Raw genomic sequence first — 27,232 nt, 5'->3', positions numbered from 1 at the left:
TGTGTGAAGGTAAGTAAAGAAATTAAACAACAGTAGAAAGACATTTGAAAAAAGAGTAGCAAGGCTATATACAGACACCTGTTAGTCAGGCTTATTGAGGTAGTATGTACATGTAGGTATCGTCAAAGTGACTATGCATATAAGATAAACAGAGAGTAGCAGCAGCGTAAAAGAGGGGTTGGGGGGTGGCACACAATGCAAATAGTCCGGGTAACCATTTGGAGTCTTATGGGTAAAAACTGTTTATAAGCCTTTTTGTCCTAGACTTGGCACTCCGGTACCGCTTACTTTGCGGTAGTAGAGAGAACAGTCTATGACTGGGATGGCTGGGGTCTTTGACAAATTTTCGGTCCTTCCTCTGACACCGCCTGGTGTAGAGGTCCTGGATGGCAGGCAGCTTTGCCCCAGTGATGTACTGGGCCGTATGCACTACCCTCTGAAGTGCCTTGCGGTCGGAGGCCGAGCAATTGCCGTACCAGGCAGTGATGCAACCAGTCAGGGATGCTTTCAATGTTGCAGCAGTAGAACCTTTTGAGGATCTCAGGACCCATGCCAAATCTTTTCAGTCTCCTGAGGGGGAATAGGCTTTGTCGTGCCCTCTTCACGACTGTCTTGGTGTGTTTGGACCAATCTAGTTTGTTGTTGATGTGGACACCAAGGAAGCTCTCAACCTGCTCCACTACAGCCCCATCAATACTTATTTTCCACCATAATTTGCAAATAAATTCATTAAAAATCCTACAATGTAATTTTCTGGATTTTATTTTCTAATTTGGTCTGTCATAGTTGAAGTGTACCTATGATGACAATTACAGGCCTCTCTCATCTTTTTAAGTGGGAGAACTTGCACAATTGGTGGCTGACTAAATACTTTTTTGCCCCATTGTATGTTGCTCTGCCCCTGAACAAGGCAATTAACCCACTGTTTCCTGGTAGGCAATCATTGTAAATAAGAATTTGTTCTTAACTGACTTGCCTAGTTAAATAAAGGTTAAATAAAATAATTAAGTCTGTTGATTGTCAGTCATGAGCTTAATTTGTTTTGAAATATGTTAAAATCAAATCTAGCTTTATTTATACAGCACATCTCAGACATGGATGCAACACAATGGCTTCACAGCAAAAAAACAATGAAAAACAAACAATATTTATTACACAACAAACATAAGAGGATAAAAAAACAAGGTTAACAACTGAAAGACTAATGAGCATCCTAAGAAAAATCCATTGATTAAAATATTAACAATTGGATGAAATATTCAACCATAACGAGATGGACAAGCCAGCACAAGTGTAACACATACTGACTAACAAGGTGACACCAATCGGTTCTCCCTACATGCTAACGTGCTAAAGTCCAACCTCAAAACATAAATGGAAAAACCAAACTCTGTAACACCTTCCCCTTTAAGACAACAAATATATCCTATATTTTTGTTGGACAAGTTTGCTTACCACCAACAGAAAACAACTTCCATTTAACATTATAATCAACTACAATGCTTCACCTACAATACAACAATTAAAACAACTTTTTTCCCCCACTAGCTTCTAGAACTCTCGTCTTCCTAAAACTCACTAGCTTCTAGAACTCTCGTCTTCCTAAAACTCACTAGCTTCTAGAACTCTCGTCTTCCTAAAACACACTAGCTTCTAGAACTCTCGTCTTCCTAAAACTCAATAGCTTCTAGAACTCTCGTCTTCCTAAAACTCACTAGCTTCTAGAACTCTCGTCTTCCTATATCTCACTAGCTTCTAGAACTCTCGTCTACCTAAAACTCACTAGCTTCTAGAACTCTCGTCCCGTTGGAATGAGCCCAAACAAAACTCATGTCCAATACAGAAAAACGTGCAGTCAAAATAAATTGTAATCCATGGTAACATACTGGCTAAACGCAAAACACAAAACGTTTTGACTGCCCACCCTTGAGACGATCAGCCACCAAGTTGTCCTTACCACGGACATGTCTGATTTCAAGAGGAAACTCCTGCAATATCCGTAGTAACTTTCCACCTCACTGCGGAGCTTCTCTCTCTTTTCAGGGTTCACTAGATAGGCATGTTGTTGGATCGGGGCCCAGTCCCCAATGTCATGCTCTAGTACATTTGAGAATGAACCCTGATATTATAAAAGCAGGGTAACAATGTCAATATTATTGTACCCCAAAATTGTCAGTTGGTTGCATAAATAATTATGATTACTAAATGTTACATGAATTGTAAATAAGAAGTATAAAAACCAAATGTACACCCCTTTGTTAATATGTATTGGCAATAATTCACATAATGGTGAGGCATGGAATAATAAAACATGTATCTTTTGTCAGGCTGAATGTTTGAAATGTGAGTAGGTGATTTGAGTCATGCTTCTTCAGTAGTGGAATAAAGACAATTAGCACTTGGAATATAAAGAAATACTGGAGTGATGTCAGATTGTTAAAACTTCTTAGGCCCCTTTTTTCTCTCCACTTCCTCTCTGAATGATGTGTCCAAAGTAAACTGCCTGTATCTCAGGCCCTGAAGACAGAATATGCATATAATTCATAGCATTGGAAAGGAAACACTGAAGTTTGTAGAAATGTTAAAATAATGAAGGAGAATATAACACAATAGATATGGTAGGAGAAAATCCAAAGAAAAACCAACCATCCCTGGATGCAGTTCCTATGGCTTCCACAGGGTGTCAGCAGTCTATATTCAAGGTTTCAGGCGTGTAACTTTAAAAATGAATAAGAAACATCAGTTTTAGTAGAGGGACAGTCTTGGAAATTCGTGTTTGCACACGCCATAAAGACATTTCACACCTGCTCAAATCGGTTTGCTCTTGAACATACTTCTTTCCAAAATAATTATTATAGTTTGATTACATTTTAGGGTATTTGACGAGTAAATAGAAATGTATTTTGACTTTTTGAAACAAAGTTTAGGGGTAGATTTTCGGATTCCTTTATCTGCATGTTGAAAGAATGGATTACTCAAATCGATTGTGCCAACTAAACAGAATTTTTGGGATATAAAGAAGGATTTTATCTAACAAAAGAACACTACATGTTATAGCTGGGACCCTTTGGATGACAAATCAGAGGAAGATTTTCAAAAAGTAGGTGAATATTTAATCGTTAATTGTGTATGAAGCCTGTGCCGGTGGAAATGTTCATGTGGGGCGCCATCCTCAAACAATCACATGACATGTTTTCGCTGTAATAGCTGTAATAGCTTTAGACACTTGTATGTTCATAAATTATTAAAATCCATAATATTTCAGTTATTTATTCCAACAGGAAGTTGTCCTGCTAGCGGATCCGTTATTACCATGACGACCGGGACTCCTGTCCCTAAAACTGATTATAGATTTATTATACTGCGTGCATGTGTATAGGCTGCAAGTACGTTGAAATGAAATGGTCTTCTTTTCAACTTTCAACTAAAACGTATATTGTACTTCGGGCATAGTCTTATTTTCAACGACATTTTGCTAAGTGGGATAGCCCCAATGTCACAGCTTTAACGTGTCCAAATCAATAGTCCAAATGCAGAAACAGTTTGTGATAAATTGAAATAAAATGTGCTATATACACAAACATCTACCACAATAATCACATTACTTCTTTTTTTTATACAAGCTCCTTATAAACTGCACAAGCACCAAAAACGCTGTTGTTTTGACAAGTAACAATAAATCACGGATATCGATTAGGGGGGAAATCAGGTTGTACGTGATGTTGAAACTAACACAACTAAACAAAACACCTGGAAACGGGATATATATTTTATCTCACTGGTTAGAGGACAACCTGCAGAAGACCGTCAGCTACATTTTGGAGTGATGCATTTAAATGTAGGGATCGCTAAACAAAGGAACACAACACTTATTTGTCATAACTCATCAATATCATGTTAAAATGATTTGTGTGACAGGAGGAAGATGAGGCTGCACGTCCTGTTAAAACTAACAGCTCAAAAACCACAAGGAATCTGGGAATAATGTGTACATCACTGGTTAGAGGACAATTTGTAGAAAACAGCTAGCTACATTTTGAAGTGTTGCATTTTGATTCAAGTGGGTCACCAACGTGGTAAGTGTAACACAGCTCTTTTTTAGGTTAGTCACTTTTTGTTAAATCACATAAATAGTACTATTCCATTTCAAAGACAAAGATTTTCCCACTGAGGCTAATATCCATATCACGTTGAAATCAATAGAATAGGTGGCAAACGTTTAGGGTTCTACATTGTACATTAAAATACTCCTTCTACAATGTTAAACAATTCTATATTGTGACATTATTTCATTGATATCATGAAACAACTCCATGTATTTTCTGATGTTTGATCAGAGATATTTTATCAGAGTATCTCTTCCCACATTGATCACAGCTATGAGGATTCTCTCCTGTGTGTGTTCTCTGGTGTATAGTCAGATTGCTAGATGTAGTATAACTCTTCCCACATTCATCACAGCTATACGATTTATTTCCTGTGTGTGTTCTCTGATGTTTAGCGAGAGGGCCAGATGAAACAAAACTCTTCCCACATTGATCACAGCTATACGATTTCTCTCCTGTGTGTCTTCTCTGGTGAACAGTCAAATGGCTAGATGTAGTAAAACTCTTCCCACATTGATCACAGCTATAAGGCTTCTTTCCCGTGTGTGTTCTCTGGTGTATCATCAAATTTTGAGATGTACCAAAACTCTTCCTACATTGATCACAGCTATAAGATTTCTCTCCTGTGTGTGTTCTTTGGTGTGATATCAGGTTGCTAGATGTAACAAAACAATTCCCACATTGAGCACAGCTATAAGGTTTCTCTCCAGTGTGTATTTTCTGGTGTGATTTCAGGCAGCTTGACTGAGTAAAACACTTCCCACATTGATCACAGGTATGAGGTTTCTCTCCTGTGTGTGTTCTCTGGTGCAGCTTCAGAGTCTGTGATGTTGAAAAGCTTTTCCCACAATCTGAACAGTGGTGAGGCTTCTCCCCTGTGTGTATTCACTGATGTATTTTAAGTACTGATGAATCTTTGCAACGTTTCCCACAGTCAGAGCAGCAGTGAGATTTCTCTCCAGTGTGAATTTTCAGGTGTACTTTTAGTGAATTTGATCTTGAGAAAAGTTTCCCGCAGTCGGAGCAGCAGTAAGATTTCTCTCCAGTGTGTACTCGCTGGTGTATTTTAAGTTCTGATGAAAATTTGCAATCTTTCCCACAGTCAGAGCAGCAGTGAGGTTTCTTTCCTGTGGGTCTCTGCTGGTGTTTCTTGAGGTGTTCTGATGTGGAGAGACTCTGCTTTGCCTCGTCAGCATCATAATGTTGTTGTGGCTCTCCAGAGGATCTACGATAGTCCCGTCTCTCTCCTGTGTGAACAACAAAGTCAGATGGTTAATGGCCCACAACAGCAGAAATCCATTGTTTGTTTTAGGTTAAAAGCCCAGAGCCATGAAGTTATACAACAACTGAAGTCTGTTCAATTATTTACAATTGTCCTTTCACATTAGTAGTAACGTCGATGATTGTTAGCTAGAAATAAATTATTAAAGTTGTTGAAATACTAAGCAGTGTGCCAGACGACTTTTGGTCTCCAACACAGCCCCTCTCTGTGTTTAATAAAATTGTGGCAGGAGGGCGATGCACACGAAATTTGGTTGTAGAAACTCCTCCATTTAATGCGGAAGTTTTCATTTTTCACGATGTATTCTGAACATTACAGCACACTATCGGTCTGTAGGACACATAACTTCACCTAACAACAACACAGACCTACTGTAGGACCCATAACTTCACCTAACAACAACATAGACCTACTGTAGGACCCATAACTTCAACTAACAATAACATAGACCTAGGACAAATATAATTTTATATTTCAGGTGAAACATGGAAACTAAAATGTCTTTCATGACATTTCATAACCTGATCACCAGATAATTTTGTGAATAATCCCACTAGGCTACTCTGTAATGTGTTGTCATTCTAAATGTCCTGAATAAAGGAAAATAGCTCTGTGTGTTGTACAATAGCCTATCCATCAAGGAACAGTTCTCTACACATTATGAGCTAAGTATCTCTGTTTCCAAACAGACTAACGAGACGATACTGTAAATCAAGCAGACAATAACACATCATAAACATACATTTGTTAGGGATGTTGGATTAAACATGGAGCACGGCATAACTGTCTTTACCAGAATAATGAATGAAGAAGCACTTTGGTTGTTGTTGCATGTTGTAAAGTTTGTCATGTGACTGTCATTCAGAAAATGATTTCCTGGATCAGCTGATGATAGTTGAACATGTAACTTAACAGCTACAGAATTAAGAATTATGTGTAATTATTGAAGAACTGTGTTAACGACAGTATTGATTTGGGTGTTGTCAATAAAGTTAAGGTGACACTCGGTTAGAACCATTGGATGTTGCAAACTCTGAAATGATTTAGGATTTCTGTGCCCATGAAAACTGTTTTCCCAGCGTAATATAAGGAAACTAAATGTTACGTAGTTAGAGTGCATTTCAGAGATCTGAATACAAAAAACTGTACTAACAAGACAATAACCTAAACCACAAGGCCAAATCTACACTGGAGGAGCTTACCAAGATGACATGAATGTTCCTGAGTGGCCTAGTTACAGTTTGGACTTAAATCATCTTGAAAGTCTATGGAAAGAATTGAAAATGGCTTTCTGGCAATGATCAACAACCAACGTGACAGAACAGGAAGGATTTGAAAAAGAATAATGAATATTCACATGAAGATCAGTCGCCTATTGGATGACATCACGACTTCCCATGAAGCCAACTCCTTGAAGGCCTTACAATGACATCACTCACTCCTTCAAGTTTACAGTTGTCTAAAAAAAAAACTATTTTGCTCAAAACATTTATTTTTTTCCCTTTTGTGTGACAATGTAACAATACATCATGTAGATGTATATCAAATCAAATCCAATTTTATTTGTCACATACACATGGTTAGCAGATGTTAATGTGAGTGTAGCGAAATGCTTGTGCTTCTAGTTCCGACAATGCAGTAATAACCAACAAGTAATCTAAATAACAATTCCAAAACTACTGTCTTATACACACAAGTGTAAGGGGATAAAGAATATGTACATAAAGATATATGAATGAGTGATGGTACAGAGCGGCATAGGCAAGATGCAGTAGATGGTATCGAGTACAGTATATACATATGAGATGAGTATGTAAACAAAGTGGCATAGTTAAAGTGGCTAGTGATACATGTATTACATAAAGATGCAGTAGATGATATAGAGTACAGTATATACGTATACATATGAGATGAATAATGTAGGGTATGTAAACATTATATTAGGTAGCATTGTTTAAAGTGGCTAGTGATATATTTTACATCATTTTCCATCAATTCCCATTATTAAAGTGGCTGGAGTTGAGTCAGTGTGTTGGCAGCAGCCACTCAATGTTAGTGGTGGCTGTTTAACAGTCTGATGGCCTTGAGATAGAAGCTGTTTTTCAGTCTCTCGGTCCCAGCTTTGATGCACCTGTACTGACCTCGCCTTCTGGATGATAGCGGGGTGGACAGGCAGTGGCTCGGGTGGTTGTTGTCCTTGATGATCTTTATGGGCTTCCTGTAACATCGGGTGGTGTAGGTGTCCTGGAGGGCAGGTAGTTTGCCCCCGGTGATGCGTTGTGCAGACCTCACTACCCTCTGGAGAGCCTTACGGTTGTGGGCGGAGCAGTTGCCGTACCAGGCGGTGATACAGCCCGCCAGGATGCTCTCGATTGTGCATCTGTAGAAGTTTGTGAGTTATTTTGGTGACAAGTCGAATTTCTTCAGCCTCCTGAGGTTGAAGAGGCGCTGCTGCGCCTTCTTCACGATGCTGTCTGTGTGGGTGGACCAATTCAGTTTGTCTGTGATGTGTATGCCGAGGAACTTATAACTTGCTACCCTCTCCACTACTGTTCCATCGATGTGGATAGGGGGGTGTTCCCTCTGCTGTTTCCTGAAGTCCACAATCATCTCCTTAGTTTTGTTGACGTTGAGTGTGAGGTTATTTTCCTGACACCACACTTCGAGGGCCCTCACCTCCTCCCTGTAGGCCGTCTCGTCGTTGTTGGTAATCAAGCCTACCACTGTTGTGTCGTCCGCAAACTTGATGATTGAGTTGGAGGCGTGCGTGGCCACGCAGTCGTGGGTGAACAGGGAGTACAGCAGAGGGCTCAGAACGCACCCTTGTGGGGCCCCAGTGTTGAGGATCAGCGGGGTGGAGATGTTGTTGCCTACCCTCACCACCTGGGGGCGGCCCGTCAGGAAGTCCAGTACCCAGTTGCACAGGGCGGGGTCGAGACCCAGGGTCTCGAGCTTGATGACGAGCTTGGAGGGTACTATGGTGTTAAATGCCGAGCTGTAGTCGATGAACAGCATTCTCACATAGGTATTCCTCTTGTCCAGATGGGTTAGGGCAGTGTGCAGTGTGGTTGAGATTGCATCGTCTGTGGACCTATTTGGGCGGTAAGCAAATTGGAGTGGGTCTAGGGTGTCAGGTAGGGTGGAGGTGATATGGTCCTTGACTAGTCTCTCAAAGCACTTCATGATGACGGAAGTGAGTGCTACGGGGCGGTAGTCGTTTAGCTCAGTTACCTTAGCGTTCTTGGGAACAGGAACAATGGTGGCCCTCTTGAAGCATGTGGGAACAGCAGACTGGGATAGGGATTGATTGAATATGTCCGTAAACACACCAGCCAGCTGGTCTGCGCATGCTCTGAGGGCGCGGCTGGGGATGCCGTCTGGGCCTGCAGCCTTGCGAGGGTTAACACGTTTAAATGTTTTACTCACCTCGGCTGCAGTGAAGGAGAGGCCGCATGTTTTGGTTGCAGGCCATGTCAGTGGCACTGTATTGTCCTCAAAGCGGGCAAAAAAGTTATTTAGTCTGCCTGGGAGCAAGACATCCTGGTCCGTGACGGGGCTGATTTTCATTTTGTAATCCGTGATTGACTGTAGACCCTGCCACATACCTCTTGTGTCTGAGCCGTTGAATTGAGATTCTACTTTGTCTCTATACTGACGCTTAGCTTGTTTGATTGCCTTGCGGAGGGAATAGCTACACTGTTTGTATTCGGTCATATTTCCGGTCACCTTGCCCTGATTAAAAGCAGTGGTTCGCGCTTTCAGTTTCACGCGAATGCTGCCATCAATCCACGGTTTCTGGTTTGGGAATGTTTTAATCGTTGCTATGGGAACGACATCTTCAACGCACGTTCTAATGAACTCGCACACCGAATCAGCATATTCGTCAATGTTGTTGTCTGACGCAATACGAAACATATCCCAGTCCACGTGATGGAAGCAGTCTTGGAGTGTGGAATCAGATTGGTCGGACCAGCGTTGAACAGACCTCAGCGTGGGAGCTTCTTGTTTTAGTTTCTGTCTGTAGGCAGGGATCAACAAAATGGAGTCGTGGTCAGCTTTTCCGAAAGGAGGGCGGGGCAGGGCCTTATATGCGTTGCGGAAGTTAGAATAGCAGTGATCCAAGGTTTTGCCAGCTCTGGTTGCGCAATCGATATGCTGATACAATTTAGGGAGTCTTGTTTTCAGATTAGCCTTGTTAAAATCCCCAGCTACAATGAATGCAGCCTCAGGATGTATGGATTCCAGTTTGCAACGAGTCAAATAAAGTTTGTTCAGAGCCATCGATGTGTCTGCTTGGGGGGGAATAGATACGGCTGTGATTATAATCGAAGGGAATTCCCTTGGTAGATAATGCGGTCGACATTTGATTGTGAGGAATTCTAAATCAGGTGAACAGAAGGACTTGAGTTCCTGTATGCTTTTGTGACCACACCACGTCTCGTTAGCCATAAGGCATACGCCCCCGCCCCTCTTCTTACCAGAATGATGTTTGTTTCTGTCGGCGCGATGCGTGGAGAAACCAGCTGGCTGCACCGACTCCGATAGCGTCTCTCCAGTGAGCCATGTTTCCGTGAAGCAAAGAACGTGACAGTCTCTGATGTCCCTCTGGAATGCTACCCTTGCTCGGATTTCATCAACCTTGTTGTCAAGAGACTGGACATTGGCGAGAAGGATACTGGGGAGTGGTGCACGATGAGCCCGTCTCCGGAGTCTGACCAGAAGACCGCTACGTTTCCCTCTTTTACGAAGTCGTTTTTTTGGGTCGCCGGCTGGGATCCATTCCGTTGTCCTGGGTGAAAGGCAGAACACAGGATCCGCTTCGCGAAAGTCATATTCTTGGTCGTACTGATGGTGAGTTGACGCTGCTCTTATATTCAGTAGTTCTTCTCGACTGTATGTAATGAAACCTAAGATGACCTGGGGTACTAATGTAAGAAATAACACGTAAAAAAAACAAAAAACTGCATAGTTTCCTAGGAACGCGAAGCGATGCGGCAATCTCTGTCGGCGCCAGAACAGACTAGGTCTATACTGTTCCTACATGATGTATTGTTACACCATGTAGATGTATATAATGAACAGACTAGGTCTATACTGCTCCTACGTGGTGTAACAATACACCATGTAGATGTATATAATGAACAGACTAGGTCTATACTGCTCCTACGTGGTGTAACAATACATCATGTAGATGTCTATAATGAACATACTAGGTCTATACTGCTCCTACGTGGTGTAACAATACATCATGTAGATGTATATAATGAGCAGACTAGGTCTATACTGCTCCTAGATGGTGTAACAATACATCATGTAGATGTATATAATGAACAGACTAGGTTCTATCCTACTCTACTGTATCTTAGTCTATGTATTACTCATCTCATATGTATATACTGTATTCTATCCTATTCTACTGTATCTTAGTCTATGCATTACTCATCTCATATGAATATACTGTATCCTATCCTATTCCACTGTATCTTAGTCTATGTATTACTCATCTCATATGTATATACTGTATTCTATCCTATTCTACTGTATCTTAGTCTATGCATTACTCATCTCATATGTATATGCTGTATTATATCCTATTCTACTGTATCTTAGTCTATGTATTACTCATCTCATATATATATATTGTGACGGCCCTGAATTTTTCTGAACTGTCTCAGTGCTTCTCCTTCCAATAGGGCGCTTCCCCTTTAATTCCCAATTAAATTGCCAGCATCAACTGTGCAAAAAGGGGGTTGTGATGGAGACGTGAATGAGGATGTGTTCAACCCTCAGTTCCGAAGCATCTCTATTCCGTTTGTTTTGTTGCCTTTAAAAAGTGTGTTTGGTAGCTGTTAAGGGAATTTTTTTATCAATAATGACTAATTATGTATACATTTCAATCAGGACTGACTAATCAGAATACTATTATGTTACTGTATAGATGTATGAATTTTCTTTATAATCCTTGTCCTGAATATAATGTGTGTAAATATAATCAAGAATTAGAATAATGACTGTCTGTTCCTTGGTAGAAATTAATGAACTTATAGCCAGACTGGCTAGAATGCTTATCTACACAGGCTGGCCTTGGCTCTAGACGATGTGGGATGGCTTGAGAACTATACAGCCTTTGTACCAGTGTCAAGAAGAGACGGAACAGTTAGAAAACGCTGACGTCATTTTCAGCTTATAACCTGTGGTAAAATGTATCATGGGCAGTACTCTCGAGAATAAACGCTGCTGGTTGATTTTAAAGACCGGTCTCTGTCCATTTTATACAAATAAGAGTCTTACAAATTCTTATGAATTGACAGAGTGTTTAATTTTAATTGGGTATTAAAACATAGAGGAATTTAATTCCTGTAACAGTAGCCAAATAGAGTTTTACCAGGATCGGATCCACTCTGGGCGTCCGTGGACTACACCTCTCCGTTGTTCTTCGTGGCCTTTCCCCGCTGGAGATCTGTTGGCGGATTGTCTGACGGACTGACAACCACCTTTTTGTATACGGTATTTCATCTGTTTTTGATGTGATGTAGACCGTGATGATTTATGTAGTTAGCTGTAAGTGAGGACGTATTAGTATTTGATATGCTTTATAGTTGTGTGGTAAAATAACTGTTATTTTGATTGTATGATTAATACTGGGTTTACACTGCACTTGAATGAACGGACAAACTTTGCGTGACAAAGGTCACTTGAGTTCCCCGAACTCCTTTACCGGGCTAGACTCTTTTAGGCCCGAGGAACAGGACATTTCTGAAGGAACCAGAGCTCATTATTTGTTATATTGTTGTGTGTGTGTGTGTGTGTGTGTGTGTGTGTGTGTGTGTGTGTGTGTGTGTGTGTGTGTGTGTGTGTGTGTGTGTTAGAAACAAGGTACCTTGGCATTGTGTCCATTTCAAGCTTTCATCAACAATTAAACAGCCATCTAAATAATGTTTCTCAGCCTAACACACTGTTGAGTTCCTTATTTAGTTATCTTTATATGTACATGCACAGAGCTTCCAGATGGCTCCAGCCTATGGATGTTCGGTGCATGTACACCGGGGAGATTAGAACCCCCCAAAGAAAAGATCCTAAAGGTAATTTCAGATTCAGGTTTAGGGTGTAATAACTTTAGAGAAACCACATTTCACAATATGTACAGTGATAGAGAGCCTTAGGTAACAAGCAATACGTGTTAAATATGTGTCACAGTCAATGAAGACAGCCTCTTCATGAAAGGCCTTTACTTATGGCTAAAACAGTTTCTACCAAGCTTATTAATTAATGCTGTGGGCATACCCAGGACTCACAAGGCCGAAGGAGGATATTTCCCTGGAGTGAAAACGTCCGGACTTCAATGGAGCGGGCAAGCGACTTTTGGCGATGGTGAATTGGAAACGGATAATGGTCAGGGCTAACCGGACCCTTTATCTGTAAGAAATAGTAACAATGTTGAATTATAATGTGTGTTAAAATGTATGTACTAAATATTTTGAATTAAATCATTGGTTTTAAAAATGTATCTCACCCTTTAACGAAAGGGGAAGCTGTCTTTTCTCTCACGCCAGGGTCTGTCGCAGAGAAATGTAATGTCTGAAAAAAACATGTATTATTTTATAGTCTTTCCTACAATGGTATGTTATAAACATTGTAGGCCTCCAACTGCAGGCCTCCCAATGTTTTTACATAAAACACTAATGATTATTGTAGATGTTTACAACTGAGGGAGTTGACAGTAGGTCAATGAGATGTAGAAAGGCAAATTGACATAACTGACCTCAAAGACCAACAGCCTACTTTATAATATAGAATGCAGAGGTGTGTACTGAACATGTACCCTTTATAAAACAAAATGGTCTATGGTCAAATGCATCTATAGTTTTTAATGAAGTGGTCGCTGCATTCATTTAGATTATTTCAACATAGTCTAGATCAGTCCACAGAATGGAACACCTATCAATTAACCATGATAACGGGAGTTACCCATGATATACACTATTAGTTTCTATCTAATACATCCTTGTTTCTATCGCTTCTAGCATATTTTATTTTGACCCCATTTATGAAAGCTCACCCTTCCAGGAAAACATAAATTTGTTCCCCCACAACGTAGAACAGTTATAACAATCACATATGTGTGGATTATGTCTGGATTTAGGACTATCAGAGCATACCTATAAAGCAAAAAGCACGGGGATGACATTTAAGAAAATGTTGCATATACATTTTTTACTATCTCAATATTGTGTTATATGTTGGTAGGTCTAATAAACAAATATATTGTATACATTGACAATATTATTTTGTCAGAAATTCAAGCCGTTGATACAGTGTGTACTCTATCGCCCGCCCTGATGATCGTGCTCTATCTGAACTACATTATGCTTTCATTATTTTGCATAAAATATTTATGGACCTTAAATTATTATAGAATACACAATATCTCACCCTTTAACGACAGGAAAATGTCCTTTCCATCCATCACCCCGGTCTGTCGCGAAGGAAAAAGACACGGAAAATCAGGGTGAGTGTGCGTGTGACGGAGCAGCAGGAGTGTGTGTGCGTTTCAAAAACAAAAAGGGGCGGGTGTGTGTTCAACAGGGGCCCAGGCATATGCACTTTATCTCTGTAGAGAATCGTTTGAAACCAAGGTTTGTACTATCATGCATACGGCATGTCCAGATATCTGCCGAGCAGCCCCCCTCCGGGGTTAAACATTGATATCTCCAATCAGTGCCCGGTGCCCCCCACCCTGGTTGTAGACAAAATGTCTCGACATCCCCTCCTGCTGTTTGAATTCACCGCATTTGTTCTCTAACCCAAATATACAGGGTGTTGCATATATGATATTTCCCGAAAAAATGGCACCACGGCCCTGTAAACTCATTCCGTACTTTCGCTAGTTAGGGACAGAACGCGGAACGAGTCTAGTGGAGCATATACTTTAACACTATGTTAACACAGCTTTAGCGCAAACCCACAGGCCCAGAATATTTAGCTGCCAGGACAGATTAAAAAATATATTCTGAATCCCTCCTAATGGATATTTCTGAAGGCTACTGGACATAAGTGATTGGGAAGCGACTGTTAGACGGGGATTCTCAGAAGCAAACTGCACCCTGTCCTTTACGTAGCCCTTCGCGATCACACAATTTTCGACGTAAATCCAAATAATCACATACCCAAGAATATTTATTTCTTAAAAAACGAAAAGTGTGCACTCTGAACAACTTCGTAAGACACCAGGCAGCAGTCCCAGGACAGATAACATTAGGAAGCCCTCCCTCCTAATGGATATGAATATAAAAGTGTGGCTTCTTACATATAAATGGGTCAGGCCTCTTGCTCAATAGCACAAAGCAGATCATTCAATCTATGTTCTTACTGGTTCTAGACTATGTTGAAATAATCTAAATGAATGCAACGACCACTTCATTAAAAACTATAGATGCATTTGACCGTAGACCATTTTGTTTTATAAAGGGTACATGTTCAGTACACACCTCTGCATTCTATATTATAAAATAATACGTTTTTTTCAGACATGACATTTCTCTGCGACAGACCCTGGCGTGAGAGAAAAGACAGCTTCCCCTTTCGTTAAAGGGTGAGATACATTTTTAAAACCAAAGATTTAATTCAAAATATTTAGTACATACATTTTAACACACGTTATAATTCAACATTTTTACTATTTCTTACAGATAAAGGGTCCGGATAGCCCTGACCATTATCCGTTTCAAATTCACCATCGCAAAGTCGCTTAGCTCTGTGCATGTACATATAAACATAACTAAATAGGGAACTCAACAGTGTGTTAGGCTGAGAAACATTATTTAGATGGCTGTTTAATTGTTGTTGAAAGCTTGAAATGGACACAATGCCAAGGGACCTTGTTTCTAACACACACACACACGCACGCGCGCACACACACACACCTACCTCTGCTTCATAGATAGCAACCACAAGGACAATAAAACTGGGGGGTGTGGGGCCATACTCTTTCAAAAGTTCAAACACAGAACACCCCCAGTTCAACCAGGTCCCTAGACATCAATCAGCATGACAACTTCAAAGGATGCAATATAGATATAAAATAACACACCTCTAACACGTGACCACAGGAACAGGATGTCCTGGCCGAAGGCCCATATTTGGACATGTATACGTCATCATGGACACAGGGTCATAAATCAACATTTTGACCCGTGCCGTCTACTTTATTCTCTCTTCTCCTTAGTGGTTCATCACGTCAGCTAAAGGGAATATGGTCCATCATCTATGTTTATTTACATTAGTGCAAATTGGCCACTGATATTGGTGTAATTTATCACCCCTTCCACCTGTATGACAGTTATTTTCCCCTCAGACACACATTTGTTCTTTGCTATTATGAAGGTCATTTGTGTAGAATGTACTTTCCCCACTCATTCACCCCACCTCTTTACATTGCCTTTTTATATTCAGTGTCCTGACTGTCCAGACTATGTCAAAGGCCCATCCTGGTAGATCTGAACCTAATGCAGCTTGGCGTGATCGGATGGCATACGTCACATTTAGGTGCCAGGTGTAACTGAAGCTGTAGATGCTCCATATCCATTACTTTGAGTGTTTTATATATGACTAAATGTGTTTCTTTCTGTGTTGCAGGGGCAGTCAACAAATGGAACAGCAAGGCCACAGAACATGACATAAGCAGAGCTGTTGGAGACTACCTCAAGCCCCTGGTAGAGCCGGGGGTGGTGTTTACCACTCCAGAAAAATGATACTGTTTTTCATACTAAGAGGGACCAAGAGTCTGTTGATTGGGCTCATTTGTTGAAATCAAATCAAGCTTTATTTATACAGCACATTTCAGACATGGATGCAACACAATGGCTTCACAGAAGAAGAAAAAAATGAAAACAGAAATATTTAGTACACAACAAACAGAAGACTAACAACTGAAAGACTAATGAACATTCTAAGATAATTCCATTGATTAAAATATTAATTGGATGCAATATCCAACCCAAAATATAAGCTTGTTTTTTTAGGAGGGGCTCTGAAAGACACTATAGGGGTGTCCACTGGAAGTTGACTAGTAACAACAACTGGGACAAAAAAGACACCCACCATGAGACCCACTAAATCTGCCCAAGAACATGCAATCAAAAGAAAAACCCATAACAAAGTAAAAGACAGGAAGCAAAACCAAAAAGGTGGTGGTTAAAATAATTTATTTACAATCAATACCATTCACACTTTACAAAATCATATCTCTCATTCATTCTTAATTACTTATATTTACAAAACCAAATCACCAAACACCAAACAAAAACAAACCTCAGGGGAGCATCGTCCCTCCCCCGTCATACCTAACCAATACCTAACCCTTTCCCTATCTCCCCTTCCCTAATCTATCCCCTTACCAAACTCACTCTAACACTCCCAGCCCTAAACCCCCTTTCCACCTCTCCCGTGCCGCATGCTTCCCCCACTTCCTCTCCTCCCTCTTCATCCTCCCCCTCAAATCACCTTCCACCCTTCTCACTATCCCTTCCACCCCCCAATCTCTCCCTGTCTTGACAAAATTCTTCCTGGCTTCCCACAGTCCCTTTTTAAAGAGACTCATGAGAAGCCAGAGCAGAAACCTGTCCCTATCCGTTCCCTTTGCTCTCCCTACGCCTCTCTCTAGCCTAGCCCATGTCAAAACAAAATCACTCCTAACCACACCTAGCATCACCCGTGCCCTAGCCCAGACTAGTCCGGCAAAGGCACAGTCCCAGAAGGCATGGCGCACAGTCTCCTCCCTGCCACAAGAGGATCTTGGACAGGTGGGGGATCGCACCACACTATACCGGTACAAGATGGAAAGTACCGGCAAACGCTTATGAAGGCTCAACCAATTCAGGTCCTTGAGCCCGTTGTCCAGGCCCCGCGCCTGCACTCCCTCCCAGACCACTGACGAGATGCCCGCTACGGGCGCAGGACTCCCTGCCTGCCTGACCTCCTCGTACAGGTGCCTGTGGTCTAAACCTACTCGGGCAACTTCAACCTCGGGGTGCGCACTCAGCCACTTGGCCGCACGACCAAAGTGCCACGGCAGCTGTTCCGCCCGAGAACCCGTGTTAGACCACACCATTACGCTTCTCGCCTGATACGAGAAGAACACCCGCAGGAGGTAACCGGACGGGTGTATCACTGGCTGAGCAAGCTCCGCTAACAAGAAAGAAACAAAAATTGAGTCCAGCTTGAGGGGGAAATGTGGTACCCCCCTACCTCCCTCCCCGATGGGACAGATCATGCGTGCCCTGGCGACCCACTCGCACCTGCCACTCCACATAAACTGAAACACAAGCCTCACTAGAGGCCTCCTCAGACAAGCCGGCAATGGGTAGATGTACGCCAAATACAAAAGAGACGGCAACACATCCACCTTTAGGACCAGGACTTTGCCCATAAAAGACAAATACCTAGCCTTCCACATTGCTAGCTTCCTCTGTACCACTGCGATACGCATGTTCCAGTTTAGCGTCGCTGAGCCGGAGGTCTCAAAATGAACCCCGAGAATCCTCAGGGCCCCTTCACAGAGAGATAACCCCCCAGGCACATCCGTTCTACCGCGCCATCTTCCGAAAAACATGACGGAAGACTTTGCATGGTTCAGAACTGCTCCCGACGCTCGGGTGAAATCCCCAAAGATGGCAAGGGACCTTGTCAGGCATGAGTCCTTGCACAACAGCAAGGAAGTGTCGTCGGCGTACTGCGTCATCTTAACACGCAGCCCACCACTTCCAGGGATCAACAAGCCTTCCACCCCTGTGTCTGCCCTAATGGCAGCCCCCAGAGGCTCCATGTACAGAACGAAGAGGAGAGCGAGAGTGGGCATCCCTGCCTGACCCCAGACGAGAGGTCAAAAACGTCACCTAAGTGACTATTTACACTAACTCGACACCCCGCTCCGACATATAAAGTACGGATCCATCCTATAAACTTCTCCCCAAATCCTAATCTACCTAACACCCTGAATAGAAAAGATCTATTCACGCGATCAAAAGCTTTCGCCTGATCTAGCTGCTACCATTAAAGGCAGCCCTCTATCTTCAACCCAAGCGATGGAATCCCTGATCAACTGTAGGTTCCATCTTATAGAGCGGCCCTCTACCCCGCACGTCTGATCCTCGTGGACGACGTAGGGGAAGGGCTGTCTGCGCAACCGGTCTGCTAAAACCTTTGCAAGAATCTTGTAATCTACGCACAGCATGGTCAATGGCCGCCAGTTGCCAAGGTCAGTTGCTTCCCCCTTCTTATAAAGAAGTGACAGCACACCAACAGCCATTGATCCCCCCGGGACCCCTGTCTCAAGGATGGCCTTCAAGACTTCGAGAACCACTGGTCCAAGTATACCCCAAAACTTGAGGTAAAACTCAGCCGGCAGCCCATCCATCCCAGGCACCTTCCCTTTTCCCATCCTCCTAAGAGCGCTCTCAACCTCTTCTAGTGAGATCTGGGCCTCCATCACGTCTCTAATGTCCTCTGGCAACCGCCGGGACAAGTGTTCTAAAAAACACGTTTCCCTGCTCTACATCTATTTCCCTTTCCTTAAATAAACCTTGGAAATGATCAGTTGTCACCCTGACCATTTCCTCTGGTTTACTTACTATACTACCATTTTCTTCCCTAACTCCATGCATTACCTTCCTACTCTGCCTGGCCCTAACAGACTTAAAGAACATAGCGGAACAAGTCTCATTATGTTCTAGAAAGCCACCATGCGCACGCTCCAGGAAAGCTCGAGCCTTCTGCTCCTGCAGCTCCCTGAGCTGCGCCTTTAGGGCTGCGAATCTCTCCCAGTCAATCGACACTCCGAGGTTGCCTGCCTCGTACTCGAGTTCAATTAACCTTTGGATACGATCCACCTCCCTCCTTTCCTCCCTTTTTTTCCTTCTACAATATCCTATTATAAAAGCCCTAATCCTCACCTTAACTAAATCCCACCACTCTAACACCCCCTCGCACATGGACCGGAGGCCGTCAAGCCTCCGAAAGAAACAAAAAAATGCGTCAACGAAAGCCTGCTCCTCCAGTATATCCCGATCTAACTTCCAGTACCCCCTACCAAAGAGGCAGACTGGCGACCCCACCTGCAGGAACACCCCGTCGTGATCGGTGAAGAAAACAAGCAACAGCCGCCCAGACAACTGACCCAAAGACCTGGATAAAAAAATGTAGTCGAGCCTCCGCGCAACGCTGCGCCATGTAGGACCGACCATTGCCGGAGTAGTGTGCAGGCCACCATCAACCAGACCATGGCAAGCCATTAGCCCAGAGATGGCACCTGCACTGCTATCACCGCCTACCCCTAAATCTATATTAAAGTCTCCTCCTATCACCAAGTGCCTGTTTGTAACACACAGGGGCGCCAGACAGTCCACCATCTCCCTCCTGTCTGCCGCCACCTGTGGCCCATACACCCCAATTAACCTATATCTAGCTTCTCTAAACTTAACATCTATCCCCAAAACTCTACCCTGCATTATTACAAAAGTGTTCTCTATTTTAACCTCTCTATGCCCACACAAAATCCCTACTCCTGTTGAGTGCACCACTCCTATGCCCCAAAAAGATTCCCCCTTATCCCACTCCCTCTTAAATCTACACACATCCCCACCATCCCTCAGGTGAACCTCCTGTAAAAAACAGAAATCAAACCCCACCCCCTCTAAATAACAAAAAACCGCCCTCCTTTTAACATTATTCCTTAACCCCCTAACATTTAGACTAAAAAAAGAAACAGAACTATTCATTTAATTATTAACAACAAATAAAAAATAAAAAAAACAAAGAAAAAACAGGAGACTCACCCGATGCTCCCCTGGTCCATCTCCACCGGCGGGGACGTCCTCTCCTCTCCTGACGCCCCCCCGTCCTCCATCCCAACCCATGACCCAGGCAGTGTGTTGGGTCCTCCCTCCCCACCCACCATCCCCCCCTCCCTGTTTGCCTCGGGGCTGCATGTAGGGGACCCCACCTCCTCAAACAGGAGTTGGGATCCCTCTAGCAAACAGCCCACCGACCCCTCACTGGAGTCATCCACTAAAATGCAAGGGGCTGAGGCAAACCGGGAGGACAAATTACCATCCCCCGCCACTCTCTTAGCCTCCCCCTCCCCCTCCACACCCCCTCCCTCTCACTTCCTGCCAAGCTCCCCCTCTTCATCCCTTTCTTCTTTGGTGAAGGAGGTAGCGGGGAGACACAACGTCCCATCCCCGCTAACTCCTCCACCAAATCCCTCATTTCGACCTCGAGGAAGCCTGGCAGGCTGTCCCCCCACTCCTTCCCCCCATCTCCCCCCTCCCACCCCCCCCTCCACCTCCCTCCTCCCTCCTTCTCCGTCACTGTCCCTGTTCCCTCTTCCACTCCTTCTCGCACCACTGTCCCCTGCACCGCTCCTTTATGTTCTTCTGCCTTCTTTTCCTTCTCCTCTTCTTTTCCACTCTTTCCTTCTTCCCGCCTCTTTCTTCTCATTTCTTCCTTCTTTCCATCCTCTTCTCTTGCCTTCTTTTCCCCTGTGCCATCCGTACAATCCGCACACGTCCTTTCTTTCCTCCCCCCATCCCCCGCTCCCCACCCCAGCTGCAGACGCGTATGACCTGTGACGATCCGGGCAATCACGCCACAGGTGTTCTCTGGAGCCACACCCGTGGCAAGCCTTGGGCTCGTCACACTCCCTGGCCTCGTGCTCTTCCGACCCACAAAAGCGACATTTCTTGTTACTGCACGAGGCCAGGGTATGGCCGTAGGCCATACAACGCCTGCAGAACGGGGGCTGACGTGCATAGTATAGGGTTCCCCTGTCAGCCCCCAGGGAGAACATTGCCGGAGGATGGAGGTAGCCATCCACACTCTTCGGGGACTCCCTGAGTAACGCCTGGAAGCCTCTCTTCCCATTCCAGAAACCCAGGGAGTCCCTGAGGTACCTCGCTGAGGAGACATTGTCCATGTACCTCCCCAGAAAGGCCCTCACTTCTTCGTCCTTCACGTGCGGATTGTACATGGTTACGGTGACCACCCTTAAGTTGTTTCTTGCCAGGCTGGTCACCGTGTAAAGACACAGGGGACCATCTTCTTTCCCTTCCGTCACCGTCTTCATAATCTCATTGTGTTTTTCTTCCAAATATAGGGTTACATCAAACCCCTTCTCCATTGGGTTCCCCTGAAGGCAGAGAACATCTTTAACCTTCAATTTTAGGTGCCCCATTATGATGTTCCTCCCGAAGGTTTCTCTCCCCCAAGGCTCCATCTCTTTTTCCCGCCAAGAAAAGCGCACCGTGTTGGCCAGTCCAATCCCCGGAACCGACTGACCAGATGTACTTTGCGCCATCTCCTCACGGACGATGGCGCACCCGTCCCACCACCTCAAACTTATAAACAGGAAAAAAATCCAAAAAGGTGGCGCAACTAAAGGTGTTGACTCTCCACATCTATCAAGACAATTTTAGCAATGGGCCAGACACTCTTAAATAGAACCTGGACCAGCTCAGGTGAAACACCTTCCCACTAACGAGATGGACAAGCCAGCACAGGTGTAACACATACTGACTAACGAGGTGACACCAATCAGTGCGTCCTACGTGCTAAAGTCCAACCTCAACATAAATGGAAAAACCAAAGCCTGTAACACCTTCCCCTTAGGACAACAAATATATCCTACATTTATGACTCAATTTATGACGATTGTTAATAAAATTGATTATAGACCAATTTATTATACTGCGTCCATTTGTATAGGATTCAAGTATGTTGAAATAAAAAAACATTTATTTTCAACTTTCAACCAAAACCAAACTTATATTGGGCATAGTCTTATTTTCAGTGACATTTTGCTGGGTAGGATATCCCCAATGTCACAGTTTTAACGTGTCCAAATCAATAACATGCAGAAGAAGTGTGTTATTAATTGAAATCCTAGACATAAAATGTGCTATATACACAAACATCTGCAATAATACATTACTTGTATTTTTTTTAAACAATCAGCTTATAATTAAATATTGTTCAACAAGCTCCTTATAAACTGCACAAGCACCAAAAACGCTGTTGTTTTGACAAGTAGCAATAAATCACTGATATCGATTAGGGGGGTGGGGGGGGGGGGATCAGGTTGTACGTGATGTTGAAACTAACACAGCTAAAAAAACATATGGAAATGGAAGATATATTTTACCTCGCTGATTAGAGGACAACTTGCAGAAGACAGTCAGCTACATTTTGGAGTGATGCATTTAAATGTAGGGGTCGCTAAACAAAGGAACACAACACTTATTTGTCATCACTCATCGATATCATGTTGAAATCAATTGTTTGACAGGAGGGAGATGAGGTTGCACATCCTGTTAAAACTAACAGCTTAGAACCCACACGGAATCTGGAAGTAATGTGTACATCACTGGTTAGAGGACAATTTGTAGAAAACAGCTAGCAACATTTTGAAGTGTTGCATTTTGGTTCAAGTGGGTCACCAACGTGGTAAGTGTAACACAACTCTTTCTTTGTTAGTCACTTTTTGTCAAATCTCATATTTAGTACTCTTTCAATTCAGAGCTTGAATCATTGATTTTAGCTTCAATTCAGAGCTAAAATCATTGAACCCAGGGGGCAAATGTTAACGGTTCTATATTCTGACATTCATTAAAATACTGCTCCTACAATGTTAAAACATTCTACATTGTGACATCATTTAATTGATATCATGAAACAACATGTATTTTCTGATGTTTAGTCAGAGATCTCTTATCAGAGTATCTCTTCCCACATTGATTACAGCTATGAGGTTTTTCTCCTGTGTGTGTTCTCTGGTGTGATACCAGGCTGTTGAGCCAAGTAAAATTCCTCCCACATTGATTACAGCTAAATGGTTTCTCTCCTGTGTGTGTTCTCTGGTGTATAGTTAGATAACTAGATGTAGAAAAACTCTTCCCACATTGAGTACAGCTATAAAGAGTATGTCCTGTGTGTGTTCTCTGGTGTATAGTTAGCTGGCTAGATGTCGTAAAACTCTTCCCACATTGATCACAGCTATAAGGTTTCTCTCCTGTATGTATTCTCTGGTGTAAAGTCAGCTGGCTAGATGTAGTAAAACCCTTCCCACATTGTTCACAGCTATAAGGTTTCTCTCCTGTGTGTGTCCGCTGGTGTACTATCAGGCTGTTTAGCTGAGTAAAACTCTTCCCACACTGAATACAGCTATACGATTTCTCTCCTGTGTGTGTTCTCTGGTGTGTATTCAGGGAGCCAGATGTACCAAAACTCTTCCCACATTGATCACAGGTATAAGGTTTCTCTCCTGTGTGTGTTCTCTGGTGTGTATTCAGGCAGCCAGATGTACCAAAACTCTTTCCACATTGATCACAGCCAAAAGGTTTCTCTCCTGTGTGTGTCCGCTTGTGTACTACCAGGCTGTTTAGCTGAGTAAAACTCTTCCTACATTGATTACAGCTATATGGTTTCTCTCCTGTGTGTGTTCTCTGGTGTATGGTTAGATAGCTAGATGTAGAAAAACTCTTACCACATTGACTACAGCTATAAGATTTTTCTCCTGTGTGTGTCCGCTGGTGTACAATCAGGCTGTTTAGCTGAGTAAAACTCTTCCCACATTGATCACAGCTATAAGGTTTCTCCCCAGTGTGTATTCTCTGGTGTGATTTCAGGGTTTGTAGCCGAAAAAAACTCTTCCCACATTGAGTACAGCCAAATGGTTTCTCTCCAGTGTGAATTCTTTGATGTATTTTAAGTTTTACTGAAGAGTTTAATATTTTCCCACAGTCAGAGCAGCAGTGAGATTTCTTCCCGGTAGGTCTCTGCTGGTGTTTCTTGAGTTGTTCTGATGCGGAGAGACTTTTCTCTGCCTCATCAGCAACATGTTGAGGCTCCACAAAGGATCCACGATTGTCCCGTCTCTCTCCTGTGTGAATGACAAATTCAGACAGACGGTTAAGGCCCTTAAGGCCCACAACAGCAGAAATCCACTGTTCTTTTGAGGTAAAAGGTGATGCCCAGAGCATACCCATGAAGTTGTACAATGATTGACGCCTGTTCAATTATTTGACAATTAAGACAGTCAAGTGAGCAACAATCATATTTGTCTTGTTTTCACATTAGTAGTAACCAGAAATATAGGCTCCTTTCTGTGTTTGCTCAAATTGCGACACGAGGGCAAAGCGCATACAATTTGATTGCAGAAACTCCTCCCTGCTAATGAGGAAACCACTAGTTATGGATGTAGTATATCTGGTAATGAGGAAACCGCTAGTTATGGATGTAGTATATCTGGTAATGAGGAAACCACTAGTTATGGATGTAGTATATCTGCCTGGAACAAAAATGGTGAGCAAACATTTTAGTTTTTCACAATGTATTCTGAATATTACAGCGCAAGATCACATAAAGCTCTGTGTCTATTCACTAATTCACCAACGTGGGGGAAAACTCATAGGCTGAGAGCAAAAATTGCCTCCATTTCAAGGTTGAATATGAGTGAATTTCACATTACTTTTGGATTATAATTGTAAGGCTTGTTTGAATGTCCTGCTTAATATGTTTGTGTTATTGTCGCAAATTAACTGCTTTACACTTAAAAAACACTTCAACCAGTAAAATTCTCTTTAAGATAGCTTTGCCATCAGCCGGACAATGAGGGTTTGTACACTGTTTTTAACTTCCCCTAACAACAACACAGACCTACTGTATGACCCACAACTTCACCTAACAATAACATAGACCTACTGTAGTACCCATAACTTCACCTAACAACAACATAGACCGACTGTAGGACCCCTAACTTCACCTAACAATAACATACACCTAATGTAGGCCCATAACGTCACATAACAACAACATAGGCCTACCTAGATGTAGGACTATAAATCATTTAATATTTCAGGTGAAACATGGAATCTAAAATGTCTTTGTCATGACATTTCATAACCTGATCACCAGATAATTTTGTGAATAATCCCACTAGGCTACTCTGTAATGTGTTGTCATTCTAAATGTCCTGAATAAAGGAAAATAGCTCTGTGTGTTATACAATACCCTATCCATCAAGGAACAGTTCTCCAAAAGGATTTCCTGGATCAGCTGATGATAGTTGAACATGTGACTGTATCTAAACAGTCATTATATGTCATTATTGAAGAACCATGTTAATGACAGTATCGATTTGGGTGATGTCAATAAAGTTAAGGTGACTCTCGGTTAGAACCATTGGATTTTGCATACTCTGAAATTATTTAGGATTTCTGTACCCATGAAAACTGTTTTCCCAGTGTAATATAAGGAGGCACTAAATGTTACGTAGGTAGAGTGCATTTCAGAGATCTGAATACAAAAAAAACTGTACAAATAGGACAATAACCTAAACCAGAAGGTCAAATCTACACTGGAGGAGCTTACCAAGATGACATTGAATGTTCCTGAGTGGCCTATTTACAGTTTGGACATAAATTGTCTTGAAAGTCTATAGCAAGGATTTAAAAATAGCTTTCTAGCAATGATCAACAACCAACTTGACAGAACAAGAAGGTTTTTAAAAATAATAATGAATATTCACATAAAGATCGGTCTCTATTTGGTTGACATCACGACTTCCCATCAAGCCAACTCCTTGAATGCATTACCATGACATCACTCACTCCTTCTAGTTAGCAGTTCTCTCAAAAAACACAACATTTATTTCTTTGCCTTTAGTGTGTTTTTACTTTACTGTATTTTATATATCACTTTTCAACAGGAAACGTTTTTTTAAATCACTGGAGGACGTCATCAACAATTCCGACAGTACAAAAACATATTCAAGTGTAGTGCCCTTTTAAAAATCACACATTAGTTTAACAATTGCAGAGTTTTGTGTCCCTGTTTTGTAAGATAGTACTCACTGTATTTACTGGTGTTAATCAGATCAATGTCCCTGTTTTATAAGATAGTACTCACTGTATTTACTGGTGTTAATCAGATCAATGTCCCTGTTTTATAAGATAGTACTCACGGTATTTACTGGTGTTAATCAGATCAATGTCCCTGTTTTATAAGATAGTACTCACTGTATTTACTGTTGTTAATCAGTTCTCCAGTCTTCTCTTCTTCGTCCTCCTCTAATGTGACAGTAATCTCCCCCTCTTCAGCCTTCATTCCAAAAACGTCTTCATCTTCTTTCACTTCATCCTCCACTCTAAAAACTGCATCTTCCTCCTTTTCTTTTACAGTAACATCCTCCTCCTCTTTCACTCTGAAGGCGTCTTCCTCTTCTTTCACGGTAACAGCCTCACCCTCTACTTGTTTTTGTATTGTAACATCTTTCTCTTCCGCCTCCTCTTTGACGAGAGCTTCCTTCTCCGTCCAGCAGACCATATCTTCTTCAGCAGTAGGAGAGTAGCTTATTGAACTCATGGTCAGAGATAATAGCTAGTTAGCATTAGCGACTAGGCTAGTGCTAACTTAACCAGCCAGCTAGTTGATTTACAACGTAAATATTAAATTAAATGGGGTAGCTACTTGTTTCCACATACGTATGTTTAAATCATAGTGGCAAATAAACCACTAAATTGTCCTAAAGAACGTGAATGTTCCGACTTTGTTGTCTAGCGAGCTACCGATGTGGCTGCAGTTGTTGAAGAGGCGTTCCGTCCACTAGATTATACATCACAGTAGAAACATCGCCTGAAATAAACATATCGCCATCTGCTGTCTGGAGGGGGGAAACGCAGTTGAGGAGGGAAAACTATTTCTCTTCTTCATTGAATTATAATATTATAAAGCAGTTTAGGGAAACGTTTTTTCCCTCCCCATTAAATAAGAATATTATATCAACACTACCTTT

At 42.3% G+C, this 27,232-nt stretch overlaps 1 protein-coding gene and 1 pseudogene across 1 annotated transcript; both read right to left on the bottom strand.

The window, feature by feature from the left end:
- Positions 1–1,048: 1,048 nt before the first annotated feature.
- On the bottom strand, positions 1,049–21,739 carry LOC115103477 (zinc finger protein ZFP2-like; annotated as a pseudogene).
- LOC115103942 (zinc finger protein OZF-like) lies at positions 20,992–27,027 on the bottom strand. Its single transcript, XM_065006347.1, has 2 exons — positions 26,457–27,027; positions 20,992–24,319 (listed from the first exon to the last, which is right to left on the bottom strand). Exons 1-2 carry the CDS (start codon positions 26,800–26,802, stop codon positions 23,106–23,108), a joined length of 1,560 nt encoding a protein of 519 aa, XP_064862419.1. The 5' UTR covers positions 26,803–27,027; the 3' UTR covers positions 20,992–23,105.
- Between the last annotated feature and the right edge of the window lie 205 nt (positions 27,028–27,232).

This window comes from Oncorhynchus nerka, linkage group LG21 (assembly GCF_034236695.1).
Source record: "Oncorhynchus nerka isolate Pitt River linkage group LG21, Oner_Uvic_2.0, whole genome shotgun sequence".
In the NCBI taxonomy this organism is placed as follows: domain Eukaryota; kingdom Metazoa; phylum Chordata; class Actinopteri; order Salmoniformes; family Salmonidae; genus Oncorhynchus; species Oncorhynchus nerka.
This window is presented reverse-complemented; position numbering and strand designations above follow the sequence as displayed.

Coding starts and splice junctions, on each gene's coding strand:
- LOC115103942 (XM_065006347.1), bottom strand. CDS start 26,802: ATGAGTTCAATAAGCTACTCTCCTACTGCTGAAGAAGATATGGTCTGC. Junction 24,320..26,456: donor GATTAACAACAGTAAATACA/GTGAGTACTATC, acceptor TCATTCACACAG/GAGAGAGACGGGACAATCGT.